The sequence below is a fragment of the Pelophylax lessonae genome (assembly GCF_965119305.1).
Source record: "Pelophylax lessonae genome assembly, chromosome: 3".
In the NCBI taxonomy this organism is placed as follows: Eukaryota; Metazoa; Chordata; class Amphibia; order Anura; family Ranidae; genus Pelophylax; species Pelophylax lessonae.
Window position 1 is genome coordinate 63,415,418 of NC_138770.1, and position 15,020 is coordinate 63,430,437.

A 15,020-nucleotide genomic window follows, 5' to 3' on the forward strand; every position below is an offset into this window, starting at 1 on the left:
CTTCTTCCACAAGGTAGTGATGGTAGCCTGAGCAGACAATTCCCAGACCTGAGCAGCACACGATGGTTGAGCATGTACCTTCCACAGCATACCACCAGAGCTCCTGGAAAAAAATTACTTCTGGGTCGCTTAGTGTCAATGTCTGGACAACCATGCTACAAAATGCTGAATGATCAGCAATGGAATTAACTGTAAATTGAGCAACATGACATGGTTCCAGCCTTGAAGAGACACTTGGAGCTCTCAAAGACTTATAATTATTGGTATATGGGGATAGCCCAGAATGACTGAAAATGGATATGGGCTCTAGGTGTCAGGGCCCATACCCCAGAAAAGCAAGTGAGAAAGAAGAACAAGAGTGTCCCAGTATGGGAGAAAAGGTGGAAATACAAGACAGAGAGGAAGTCAGGTAAGGTAAAGGTTGAGGGCTGGTTGGGATTTTTAAATTGGTACCATACCATTAATTATTAATCAACACAAAACCATCAATAAAAATTACTATCAAAATGTATTAATACAAAAACAAAAAAGTTTAAAAACATCATATAAATGACATAAGGAATTTCCACAGAAGTATACAGAATATTATAGGAACTACATGTATAAATGTATCCGATATTGTACCGGATATCAACCCGACATGTTTCGCGGTTATACAGACCGCTTCTTCAGGGGTATGTATTATATCATAATAGTATTGTCTTGATTCTCCTGCGTAACAAGAAAAAATACAGTAAATTATCCGTTTATCAGTTTAAATTATCACACAGCTGTGCTGTGTATAACAACTGTCCACTTCTTGGTGACCTACAGCTGAGACCACCTTCTCTATATAATTTCTCTTTGTATGCATAATACCTCTGAATAAAACCGACATTATTAGATCTGAATATCGACGTATGGTTGACTCTACTTGTTTGATGTTTTTTTGTTTCCACACCCGTGGGTGAGGCGTTTCTTGGGGCACCTGTCTCTCCTTGGTCCACTTGGGTGATCTGGCATGGGAATTTCTTTTGAGGTCACAATTTGACACACCAAATCTTTATACAAATGTACCCATATACTGATAATTTACTGTATTTTTTCTTGTTACGCAGGAGAATCAAGACAATACTATTATGATATAATACATACCCCTGAAGAAGCGGTCTGTATAACCGCGAACCATGTCGGGTTAATATCCAGTACAATATCGGATACATTTATATATGTAGTTCCTATAATACTCTGTATACTTCTGAGGAAATTCCTTATGTCATTTATATGATGTTTTTAAACTTTTTTGTTTTTGTATTAATACATTTTGATAGTAATTTTTATTGATGGTTATGTGTTGATTAATAATTAATGGTATGGTACCAATTTAAAAATCCGAACCAGCCCTCAACCTTTACCGTACCTGACTTCCTCTGTCTTGTATTTCCACCTTTTCTCCCATACTGGGACACTCTTGTTCTTCTTTCTCACTTGCTTCTCTGGGGTATGGGCTCTGACACCTAGAGCCCATATCCATTTTCAGTCATTCTGGGCTATCCCCATATACCAATTAGCTAATAGGGATGTCGGTACCCTTTATATCGCTATGTAGAACAAAGGAGATTCCCCTAGAGGTGGGATTTTTAAGGCAGAAACCAGGACTTGAATAATTTAAAAAATTGCTTTATATATAGTAATAAAGCAATTTTTTGAATTATTCAAGTCCTGGTTTCTGCTTTAAAAATCCCACCTCTAGGGGAATCTCCTTTGTTCTACATTTCATAGAGGGATGATGGCAGAATCCAGGATAAAGCACTGAACCCAAATAACCTTTTTTTCTTTATATCGCTATTTACTATGAACAATATACATTGTTTTTTGACTTATAATTATTGTGTATTTATTCCATGTTCCCCTCAGACTTATGTTTCTTTATTTTATTCCAGTTTCGAGACCCCAGAGTTCCCCAGAAGACCTGAAAGTACTAATGAGCAACGTCAATCATTTAAATGAGAGCTTCCGAGACCTTCAGTTTAAACTCATGCAACTAACATTTAGAGGAGATTTCATGGATCATATCTGGAAACTTCAGGATCTTTTCCAGAATCATTCAGACTCTTTGTTTCAGCTCACAGAATCATTACAGAAGCTGGAACATAACCTTAATGACGTCCAGAACATGGCCAGCCAAACTGACACATTTGCCTCCAATCTTGGTGCCAGCCTTAACCAGATAAATGAGGCACACAACTTAGAAATGTACAAATTGTCGACAGAAGTCAACGGTAGCAGATACGTCTGGAGCCACCATGACGCCATGTTGAAGGAGCTGTCGACCAAAGTGGAAGGACTTAGTGAGCAAATCAGCGATATGCTTGGAACATTTAATGCCCTCAATGGAACTTTCTCCTACGACATAGGAATACACCATACCAGGATACAAGAGCTTCAGGGTCTTATAACCAATGTTACAGAAGACACCAGACACATGAGACTCCTACATATTGTAATGGAGCAACAACTGAAGCATGAAATGGCTCTCATAAATAACGTAACTGAAGACCTACGCCTTAAAGACTGGGAGCACTCAATAGCCTTGAAAAATATCTCCGTAATCCAAGGTAGGCCACCAACTCATGTAAAGATGTTAGCTTGTGCAAATCTATTCAAATTATATTCTTATCCTGCTGGGATTTTGATTTGGGTTGACTATACACTTGCTTTTCCTTTTAACGATATTTCAGTTTTTGTAAGTTGCTGGAAATTTAAAGAGAACCTGTCACCTTGCACATTCAGGACATGGTGATAGGGTCTTTGTAAAGGTTGTTCCCTGACCACCAAATACTAATTTCTCCAAATCTCCCTCACCACTCTTTCTTCCATGGCTGGACATGGACAAGCATGTGACCTACTCTTATGAAGCCGTTTTTGGGCCCTAACGGCCAATTGCTAGCTAAGAGCACTGTCACATGATGGAGGGAGTGCTGTCATCGCTTATTCTAAGCTTCTACACCAGGTATGGTGGTGTTGACTGTGAGTGGGAGTGAGAGTCATCAGCGAAAAATAGTAGGTGGTCAGGGACTAAATTTACATATGCCCTGTCACTTTGCCCTGAATGGGTAAGGTGACACAGGTTCTCTTTAAAGAGCTAATGATTTTGGATCTGTGCCTGTATTTGCCACTAAGGGAGGGTTTCTCTCTAATTGACTGATTTTTAAAGTTATATTTAATCAGGTGCAGGAACTCCCCCCTTCTGAGTCACTTCTTGTCTCCGCCACCCTATCCACCTCCAAGCACCATCCTTTGGTTCCACCCTGTACCCATCTCCCAGTATCGCCCCATTTAGAGAATACAGGACCAAGTATCATTTTGTGGTGCTTTCCAGCAACAATAGAATCCCCCAACAACACAAGACCCAGCAGCAACAACAGATTTCCCATCAACCAGCCCAGCTTTAATAGACTCTACAGCAGCCAGTAACAATAGACCCCTCCCTAAACTGTAGATCCCTTCCAGCAACAATATATTGCTCATCAGCAACAATAGACCTCCCCAGTAAAAAGATGCCCTCTAGCAACAATAGATCCCCCAGCAGCCATCAACAATATACCCCCCCTAACAGTAGATCTCTTCCAGCAACAATTGCCCCCCCCCAGCAACATAAGCCCTCTCCCCCCAGCAACAATAGATCCCCCACCAGCAACAATATTAGACCTCCTCAGCAATAATAGCCCAACATGGAAAAATAAATATTTTTTCAGAAACAATAGATCCCCCAACAGCCAGCATCAATGGACCCTTCAGCTCACCTCATCACCCCTTGCCATTACATACATTCAGTCCTGGAGGTGCCGGAACTGCATTCCCCCACGTTCCTGCTGAAAAAAAGCCCTGTATATAATAGAAAATGCAACAGAAGTAGTTGGTTGTAGTGGATGGTCCTTCTGTGCCACAGCTCTATTCTCTGCACAGGCTATGTGCCCCATAGTGATGATGTCACCGCTATTTTAACAATGTAATACCTTGGCTTGCAAAGGCATTTGATGCACACAAAGTGGGTTTGTTTCACTGGTGACTCTTCAGGAATATTTAAAAGACAGTTTTGTTCCTGGAGTTCAACTTTAACCGTGTATATATCTATTGCCTGGACTTGAGATTTACTGCCCTCTTAGCACACACTCACAAGGGCAAAATTTGCACCCCTTTTTTGTATTCTGTCCATCAGTAACTCTATTCTTATACTGCTACCCCTATTATATTTTCCCATGTTATGTTCAGTATGATTCTTATACTCATTTTATTTGGTATCGCCTGAGATTATTGGACGGGGTTCAGTTTATCTAACTACAAACATGCCTTATATGTTTTTTTTTTTTCCTCCGTTTTTAAACAAAACCAGAAATTAAACATCTTAAACATACATCTGTCAATGACAGAACAAAGAAAAATAAATGTTGAATTCAGCAGCTGGATAGGCACACTGTGTATCGGATAGGCTAGGTGTACTTGCCAGGGAAGGCGATTAAAGGAAAATTCTACTTCTGTTTCGATTACATTAAAAAAATATATATATTCTGATCTGTTTTTTATAATACCAACACACTACTAAAGTTCCAACATTATTTCATTGTGCCTTTTATAGTGATTGTCTACTTTTTCCTACGTATTGCATGACACATCCACGTGTTGCCTTTGCCTTTCTGGAATTCTTGGATAAGTCTCAAAATGTCATAAAAAAAATAATCAAGGTTTCCTAAAGACTGGAGCCCCCAGGCATATACAAATCAGACTACTTACCTAATCTAAAAAATACCACTATGAATAGTAGAGGTGGGAAGTTGGTATAGCTATAAGAACCAACGGAGATATCATCCCCAACTTATGAATATACCAATTCTACAGACAAAATAACGGGGACTTTAACTATATCCCTGGAGGTAGTTCACAGACACCATAATATAAAATATTATCTTTAATTCAAAAAATCCTTTATAAAAACTGGACCAAAGTCAGTATAAAAACATCTCAACCAAAAGGATCATCAAACACTTAGCCCCCTACAGATAGATCCTACCACGGCGCCTCGGCTAGAGAAATCAGGGCAATTAATACCCTGGTAACAATAATGATAAACTAGTGCAAGCCAGCAATAAAAAGTAAAACATATAAAATAGTCACATTCCAAATAAATGAAAATCAGACATGCAGCGCATATAAATAAATAACATCCCATGTGAGTAAGATGAAAATCATAGGACCAACAGTTCAAAGGTGCAGTCCAATCCTAAAAGGAAATGAGCTGTCCACCACACCACGTGTGAAGATATCACTGCTCCCTAATGGTAATACACTTACCAGAAGACTGGTAATATAATGCTTATCCAACTCACCCAGTCAGGGGCTGTGTATCTAGATATCCAGGAACAGCAGCGGCTCAATGGTGATCCATATATGGGATAAAAGTGAAACAAACCATAGCGTAATACCGCAAACCATAAGCTTTGTTAAAAAGGTGCCACTCACATTTAATCATGTTCAAATAACGCCTTAAGGTAATGGCGAGTAGCTCAAGGTAACAGAGAACCGTCCGCACGTCAGTCTCCAACACACTGTCCGTCCGTCTATCCGGGGGCCCTCACGTCACTTCCGGCTAGGTGTCTGACACGTGTAAACACTCCTCATTGCCGTGCAGCCTACGTCCCGACATGTTTCGTCATTACGACTTACTCATGGGTAAGTCGTAATGACGAAACATGTCGGGACGTAGGCTGTACGGCAATGAGGAGTATAAAAACATCAACTGAAAAATGGGGTTCATCAAAAAGAGCAGTACAAGAGTAGACATGATGAAAGCCAAAGTCTACGTTTTTTGTGGTTGGACATCTGCTTCTTCAGGACTTTTCCCGGTCTCACACATATATTGTTACAGCCTAGGCCCGCAGTGATGGCGAACCTTGGCACCCCAGATGGTTTGGAACTACATTTCCCATGAAGCTCAACTACACTGCAGAGTGCATGAGCATCATGGGAAATGTAGTTCCAAAACATCTGGGGTGCCAAGGTTTGCCATCACTGGCCTAGGGCAAAAATGGAAAAGGACAAATCATAATATACTGTAAAATACAAAATAAAGTGCATTGAAACATTTAAATATACAAAACATATATGTAATATTAACATATACCTTTTAAAAATAATGGACAAACGTGTTGCGCTATCAATATAAAGTCCATAAATACAATCAAGTAAGAAATTCATACATATCAAAACTGTAAATAAGAATGTGTTAAAACAACATTCATAAATCATCCAGTAAAGTCCATCAGGAAAAAGAAGAAGAGAAGTGCTCTTGTGCAAAAAGTTCATTTATACTTGTGTATCAACAAAAACCCATATGTCAGTGTGGATAGCAAAATCTTCACACCCAAAAGTGCACACCCAACTCTCAAGCTGCTTACCAGCTACTCTGACCCCAAAATAGGGGTCTGGCTGCACTTTATCCCAGTAACCCAATGGGATGGAGGGATATCAGGAGCCAAGATTCCAGGATGGGTTACCATACAACCAGGATTTTCAACAGTGGGCTCAGCAACTCTGACCCCAAAATGGGGGTCTGGCTGCACTTTATCCCAGTATCCCCATGGAATGGATAGATATCATGAGCCAAGATTCCAGGATGGGTTACCATACGACCAGGATGTTCAACAGTGGGCTCAGCTACTATGACCCCAAAATGGGGGTCTGGCTGCACTTTATCCCAGTATCCCCATGGGATGGAGGGATATCAGGAGCCAAGATTCCAGGGTGGGTTACCATACGACCAGGATGTTCAATGGTGGGCTCAGCTACTCTGACCCCAAAAGGGGGTCTGGCTGCACTTTATCCCAGTATCCCCATGGAATGGATAGATATCAGGAGCCAAGATTCCAGGATGGGTTACCATACAACCAGGATGTTCAACAGTGGGCTCAGCTACTCTGACCCCAAAATAGGGGTCTGGCTGCACTTTATCCCAGTATCCCCATGGGATGGAGGGATATCAGGAGCCAAGATTCCAGGGTGGGTTACCATACGACCAGGATGTTCAACAGTGGGCTCAGCTACTCTGACCCCAAAATGGGGGTCTGGCTGAACTTTATCCCAGTATCCCCATGGGATGGAGGGATATCAGGAGCCAAGATTCCAGGGTGGGTTACCATACGACCAGGATGTTCAACAGTGGGCTCAGCTACTCTGACCCCAAAATGGGGGTCTGGCTGCACTTTATCCCAGTATCCCCATGGAATAGATAGATATCAGGAGCCAAGATTGTTGTATGGGTTACCATACAACCAGGATGTTCAACAGTGGGCTCAGCTACTCTGACCCCAAAATGGGGGTCTGGCTGCACTTTATCCCATTATCCCCATGGAATGGATAGATGTCAGGAGCCAAGATTCCAGGATGGGTTATCATATGACCAGGATGTTCAACAGTGGGCTCAGCTACTCTGACCCCAAAATGGGGGTCTGGCTGCACTTTATCCCAGTATCCCCATGGGATGGAGGGATATCAGGAGCCAAGATTCCAGGGTGGGTTACCATACGACCAGGATGTTCAACAGTGGGCTCAGCTACTCTGACCCCAAAATGGGGGTCTGGCTGCACTTTATCCCAGTATCCCCATGGGATGGAGGGATATCAGGAGCCAAGATTCCAGGGTGGGTTACCATACGTCCAGGATGTTCAACAGTGGGCTCAGCTACTCTGACCACAAAAGGGGGTCTGGCTGCACTTTATCCCAGTATCCCCATGGAATGGATAGATGTCAGGAGCCAAGATTCCAGGATGGGTTATCATATGACCAGGATGTTCAACAGTGGGCTCAGCTACTCTGACCCCAAAATGGGGGTCTGGCTGCACTTTATCCCAGTATCCCCATGGGATGGAGGGATATCAGGAGCCAAGATTCCAGGGTGGGTTACCATACGACCAGGATGTTCAACAGTGGGCTCAGCTACTCTGACCCCAAAATGGGGGTCTGGCTGCACTTTATCCCAGTATCCCCATGGAATGGATAGATGTCAGGAGCCAAGATTCCAGGGTGGGTTATCATATGACCAGGATGTTCAAAAGTGTGCTATACTGTTTACCATATAGCGAGGGACAAGAAAAAAAAATATTATTATGATAATTCATATCAAGGTAGAAATTCATACCTCCTAAGGTCCACCCCCACAAATATACATCCAGGGGACAAAGGCAGGAGCAGAGAAGTGGGCCGACTAGAAACGGGCCCACCCAGCCCTTGGGGGGCCCACACCACACAAGGGCCAGCTAAACCAGAAAGGAGGCAACACTGCACTATTATAAATGGAGGCCCGCTGTGGAAAAAGTAGTATCAAAGAAAATCATAAAGAATTAGTGTGAAAAAAGAAGAAAGAAAGGGGAAGGGGGGGAGTTGGGGATGGGAGGGGAGGGAGGGGAAAGGGGGGTTTAGGGAAAAGAGATGGAGGGGGCCAGGAGAGGCATAAAAGGGTCGGGGGAAAAGGATAGAAAAAAGAAGGGGACAGGGGAGAACAAAGGGAGAAGGGGTGGGGGATGGGAAGAGGGGTAAAGGGGAAAAAGGGAGGAAATGGAAGAGAGAGAAAAAAATATATAAAAGAAAGGGGAGAGGAAAAGGGGGGGGGGACATTTGGAAAAGGGAATGTAAGAAATTTTGCTTCCCTAATTACCTAATCTTAAGGCTTGGACAGTCCTATAATTCCTGTAAAAATGTAATAAAGTACATATGAAAAAGCTCTATTCAAATATTAAAACCATCTTTTAAGAAAAACTATGTTGCATGCATATCCACCATAGCAATGCAACAGACTTCCTTGTACACCCCCAATCTGTGGACCACAAACGAGGTCCTAGACATCCAGGATGCCCAGAGGCAATCCAAGCCACCCATATCAAATAGTATGCCACAAATGTAAAAGGATTGCAATACATCAGTGCAGTAGATCGTCAATACAACATATTATAGTCAGTAGTTCATAAAACATGTAATAAAGGTCCCAAAGTAACCAATACCAGACTCTCAGACATGACGACCGCCTCCTGTACATTTACTGCTGCACGCAGCCGCTTACAGGCAAAGTGACATAGTACTATGTCGCTTGCCAAAGAGCCTGTAGGGGGCGAGCGTGCGCCGCCGGCGGCGCACTCCCGCCCCCGCTTGTTCCCTGCCTAGCCAGTGCATGTGACCGGCGGCTCCGATGTCCGCCGGCCACTCGTGATCTACCACAGGAGAGGGAGAAAGGCAGACGGCTGATGTAAACACAGCTATCTGTCATTCTCCCTGAAGTAAGCACAGAGGCTATGCGATCCTGATATGTAGGATCGTATGTCTCTGTGATTACTTAACTAGCCACGCCCCCTAACAGTTATAATCACGCCCCTAGGGACACGCTTAACCCCTTGATTACCAATAAAGTTAGCCCCTTCCCTGCCAGTGTCATTTTTACAGTAACAGTGCATATTTATAGCACTGATTACTGCAGTAATGTCACTGGTACACCCAAAAGTGTCAAAATTGGCAGTTAGGGGTCCGATTTGTCTGCCACAATGTCGCAGTCCCGCAAAACAAATCGCAGATCGCCGCCATTACTAGTTTAAAAAAATCTTTCCAGTAGTTAGTAAACGCAATAACTTTTGCGCAAACCAATCAAATTGTGATTTTTTTTTTTTTTTTACCAAAAATATGTAGCAGAAAACAAATTGGCCTAAAATGTTAAAAAATTGTGATTTTTACTTTTTTTTTTTTGAGAATTTCATAGAAAAAAATGTGAAAAATATTGTTATTTTTTCAAAATTGTCACTCTTTTTTTGTGTATAGCGCAAAAAATAAAAATCGCACAGGTGATCAAATACCACCAAAAGAAAGCTCTGTTTGTGGGAAAAAAAGGATGTCAATTTCATTTGGGTACAGCGTTGCATTACCGCATAATTGTCCGTTAAATTCACGCAGTGCCGAGTCGCAAAATAGGCCCTGGTCTTTGAGCAGCCAAATCCTCTGGGGCTTAAGTGGTTAAGAGCTCTATATTTTAAAGCAGGAATGAATGCTATGACAGTATACCCATTGGACATGCACTCTAAAGGGTCAACCCAAAGTATGATGCTTCAGTCATGGATCAATTGGGTATCAAGACCTGTGGTCAATATAGTAACACCGCAGATGTGTCCCGTTTCAGACATTTGGGATACTACCATCCTACTGCCCAATATCTCCTTGTGTCATCCACTTTAAAAATCTTGCCAGCTAGGAATGGCATTCATGCAGTATCCCACTGTGTAATATACTGTATGTTGAGCATATAGTTCATTTATACATACTATGCAATAAGACAGTATACATATGCCACCAAACGTAGGTGCAGACCAAGTTCTACCTATATCAGCATTTCTTTACACAAGTCCTGCTTCCATCGGACCATAAAATAGATGCATGCAAAGTAATATTACTTATGGTGCTGTTGTGTCTTCAAGGGTGTGTGTTTGTGAATAGAAACTTGACCGGTGCAGACGGTGAAACTGGTGAGAGCATGATGTTCACTGGTGGATACCTGTCCCAGTGACAACTGTCTGGTAAGAGCATGATGGTGAGAGCATGATGTTCACTGGTGGATACCTGTCCCAGTGACAACTGTCTGGTAAGAGCATGATGGTGAGAGCATGATGTTCACTGGTGGACACCTGTCCCAGTGACAACTGTCTGGTAAAGCCCCATACACACACGCAGATCGTCGTCATACAAATGTTCGTCTTTTCTCCCCGGGATGTCGGTGTCTGTTGAAAAGTGCAAAGACAGCACAAGGACAGCACAAGAATTTTGTCCGCAGACTTCAGCTGACTGCAGAAGTGATGTCATGTAATGGTTAACTTTCCCTGTGTTTTTTATTTTCTGAGCATGCCCAGTCTTGCAAATCTGCGGTCTGTCGGCTGATTTCTGTACTGACAGGCGAACAATCGTCCGTTCCGGTGTCTGCAGACAAAAATTTTCATGTTTGCAAGAAAGACTCTTGTCCGCGGATTGTGTGCAGACATCTGTCGGAGGCACCATACTAACACGCATACAATCGGCAGATCTTTCGTCCGCCGACGTTTGTATGACGACGATCTGCGTGTGTGTACGGGGCTTGAGAGCATGATGTCCACTGGTGGAAACCTGTCCCAGTGAGAACTGTTTAAAAGGAAATTTAAAAGGGAATTTCCTCCACTTTGGAACGTTTTCTCCTCGTTACATGTTGCGTCTACAGCACATGGAGTAAAAGGAAAGCTCCCAATGGGATAAAATGTTTCTAGTTTGTACCCATCCCTTCTCAATCCAAACTGGGTTTTCCACTTTCAGATAGAAAATGGAAAATCCAATTCCCTCCGACAACTTCTGTTTCAGTTATAGGCTTTGGCTGTAAGTAAATGAGTATGCCTTACATTTTACTTGGGCTCTAGAGACTAGAGGCAAATGATGAAACTAGACTGGACCCCCAAGATGAATGAAGAGTAAATGGTCCAGTGGTTACTGAAGTAATGCAATTGAATCAATTAGCATGGTGATCTTCCAATCTGTCTCTGAGGCTTTCATGATTTAGCAAAATTAGATCAGGTCCAATTAAATCCATCCAACACTCAGAGCCTGGAGCCAGCCAAACCTTATGCATGGTCTCTGGGCCGTTGAGATCTTATCGGAAGTAATTTAGAGTTCCAGCTGTGAACACTTAGTTGTAAATATCTCCTGGTGTCAAAGGCAATTTAATTGCTTACTTGACATATTATTATATTAGTTTCAGGTTCCATTTGCTCTGATATGAAACTCATACTCTATGTGTTGATTTCCTTTCATACAACCAATAAAACGTAATCTTAAGTGGCAATATTTAAGAAGGTTTTCTGCTCCATTTCATGATCTATCCTGTCTTGCCTTGAAAGATTGCCAGTTCTCCAAGAATTAAGGTTTTCACATAATCTTTCATCTCAAATGTGCCCTTTCAAGTATGGTTTATGGAGGTGAATTTAGCCAAGCATGTTGTAGCAGTAGGCGCCATCTCAGGATTTACCTTTCATATGATCATGCATTTAAGGGATTTCTTCAAAAGAACTCAAGTATCAGATACTGTATGTTATACTGTACATATCACATGGTACACCTTTAAAACATTTAAAAATGTTTTTCTATAGGAAAGAGATAGCATTAGATTCCTCCTTGTGTTGGAATGTACCCTGTAAAACAAACATATAAATTCAGGAATCAGGGGAGACCTGGTGGACAGGAATACCTTGGTGGAATAGCATTCCAAATGTTACATAGTTACATAGTTAGTCAGGTTGAAAAAAGACAAAAAAAAGAAAAAAGACACAAGTCCATCCGGTTCAACCAAAAAAAAAAAAAAAACAGTATTGCAAACCCAACCATACAATCCCATATACACAATCCTATACCCGCTGTTGATCAGAGGAAGGTGAAAATAAACCCCCGCAAAGCATGATCCCATTTGCTACAGTAGGGGAAAAAAATTCCTTCCTGATCCCCCGAGAGGCAATCGGATATTCCCTGGATCAACTTTACCTAAAAAAAAAATGTTAGTACCCATTTATATTATGTACACCCAGGAAAGAATCCAGGCCTTTTTTAAAGCAATTTAGTGAGCTGGCCAGAACCACCTCTGGAGGGAGTCTATTCCACATTTTCACAGCTCTTACGGTGAAGAAACCTTTCCGTATTTGGAGACTAAATCTGTTTTCCTCTAGACGTAAAGAGTGCCCCCTTGTCCTCTGTGATGACCTTAAAGTGAATAACTCAACACCAAGTTCACTATATGGACCCCTTATGTATTTATACATGTTGATCATATCCCCCCTTAATCCCCTCTTCTCAAGAGAGACTACATTCAGTTCCTCTAATCTTTTCTCATAGCTGAGCTCCTCCATGCCTCTTATCAGTTTGGTTGCCCTTCTCTGCGCTTTCTTCAGTTCCATGATATCCTTTTTAAGAACTGGTGCCCAAAACTGGACTGCATATTCCAGGTGAGGTCTTACAAATGATTTGTAATGGGGCAAAATGATATCTCGCTCTCTGGAGTCCATGCCACTGTTAATACAAGAAAGGGCTTTGCTTGGCATTGCATGCTATTATTAAGCTTATGATCTACCAGAACAACCAGATCCTTCTCCGATTTGGTATGATGTATACCTAGTATGTATGATGCATGCATATTCTTAACCCCCAAGTGCATAACTTTACATTTATCAACATTAAACCTCATTTGCCACATAGTTGCTTGTGTAAGAACCTGTGATTTGCCGGTGCATGCTAAAGCAACATGTTCATCATCTCCACAGCTTGACATACTCACCTTTCCTTCAATCCATGTACCTGGTATTTCCAGGTATAGAGTAACATGTGATTCAACCCCCTTCCTCCCATGTGATAGCCCCAGTGCTTGATGAATACACACTTGGCATTCCCAAAAGCAGGAAGAAAGCCCTCACTTCTGTTTAAGTGTACTAATGTGTATGCAAGGGTTCTGTATGACAGCTTGTGGACACAAAGTGGCCTCTAAGGGGTACTTCACTTGAAATCCAAGTGGTACAGCGGAAATGAGTCGCAGACCAAATCTTGAGAAATAGTGAAATGTTTTTGTTATCATAAAATGTAAAAAAGTATCACATATCTGTATGAGGAGCTTGATATGATGAGGGTGGGTTTGTGCACAATTCCTGTCTGAGCAACCCTGAAAGTTGAGACAGGGACTGATAAGGCAATGGAAGGGGGCAGGTGCAAGGAAGTTGGAACCCCAGACTTGAACTTGGGAGTCAGCAGTAGTGGGGTGGTGAGGGCACCTCAACTTCACCCAGACCAGTGGAGAGTTGAGCTGGATTACAAGCCAAGTTTGGTAACAGCCGAGCAGGAAGGCACCAATCCATGAGAAGGGTTAAGGTCAAAGACGAGCAAAGGTAAGCAACAGGAGGGCAACAACGTACACAATCAGTAGGCAAAATCTTAGTCAAGAGTCCAGGCCGAAGTCGGTAACACAGGTAGGCAGCAGGCATGAAGAGGAGGGGGCAATTCAGACTCAGGTCAGATGAAAGCCGGGTCAATAACAGAGTAAAGTAGATTCAGGATCAAAGATAACAGAGATACAAACTGAAAGACCATCCAGAAATTATCCCATGCAGGGCCCAGGTTTAAATAGGCCACTAGGCATCAGTGTTTGTGGTGGACGTGCAATGTGTCCATGGCCATGCAGTAGTGTGCGTGCTTGCACATTCATGTACGTTTAGTTAGGCTCCCATGCCCGAAAACATGTGCATGGTTGTGCTCATGAGCACGAACCTTAGAAAAATATGTAAACCCAACATTTCATATTCTTGATATGTGCCTGCTGTCCCATGTACTTTTATTAAAAAGTATCCTGTGCTTTGTATTGCTTCCTTTGTGTGAAATCCCCGGTGATCCTGATGTTTCATCTGCTTTCCTATTAAAAAATGACCACACTAAGCAGGAGAGCACACCGTGGTCAGTTCTCTAGGTATGCTGGGAACTCCGCCTGCTCTCCTCCAATGATCAGGCTTGTCTTGACACGCATTCCCTGCACAGCTATTCACTGGGATGCTACTGCTTCTCCTCCCCCAGCTCTTATGAAGTTAAGAACAGAGAATAGTTTATAACTTATAAAAAAGGGAGAAAATGTATTTATAATGTTTTTTTATATCTATAAACAATTGTTTTGCCTTCATTTACAACCACTTGAAGACTGGCATGTTCTCTCTAATGGCTGACATGATGCTCCTTACAAAAGGGCAAGCCAAAGTGTTTCCCCAAAGGCTTCTCTGTCAGTGCATCAGTGGTCATTAAAGCATTACAAGAGATGCATGTTTTTTTTCTTTTAGATTCATACTTACCTAGGTGGATGCAGCATCGGTCCGATGCTGCATCTGTCCCCCAGAGCCTCTAACACTGCAAACCGAGCAATCGCTCAGTTTGCACAGCTCCATGAGCAGAGAGCTGCTGCCTGTCAGTCA

The 15,020-nt window shown here is 42.3% G+C and overlaps 1 protein-coding gene across 1 annotated transcript in view; it reads left to right on the forward strand.

Moving 5' to 3' along the window:
* Nucleotides 1-15,020, forward strand: part of SCARA5 (scavenger receptor class A member 5) — a 547,393-nt gene that overhangs the window by 267,365 nt on the left and 265,008 nt on the right. The window contains exon 4 of the mRNA XM_082250066.1: nucleotides 1,923-2,597. Within this exon, the coding sequence (XP_082106192.1) occupies nucleotides 1,923-2,597 (675 nt within the window). The remainder of the gene's footprint in view (nucleotides 1-1,922; nucleotides 2,598-15,020) is intronic.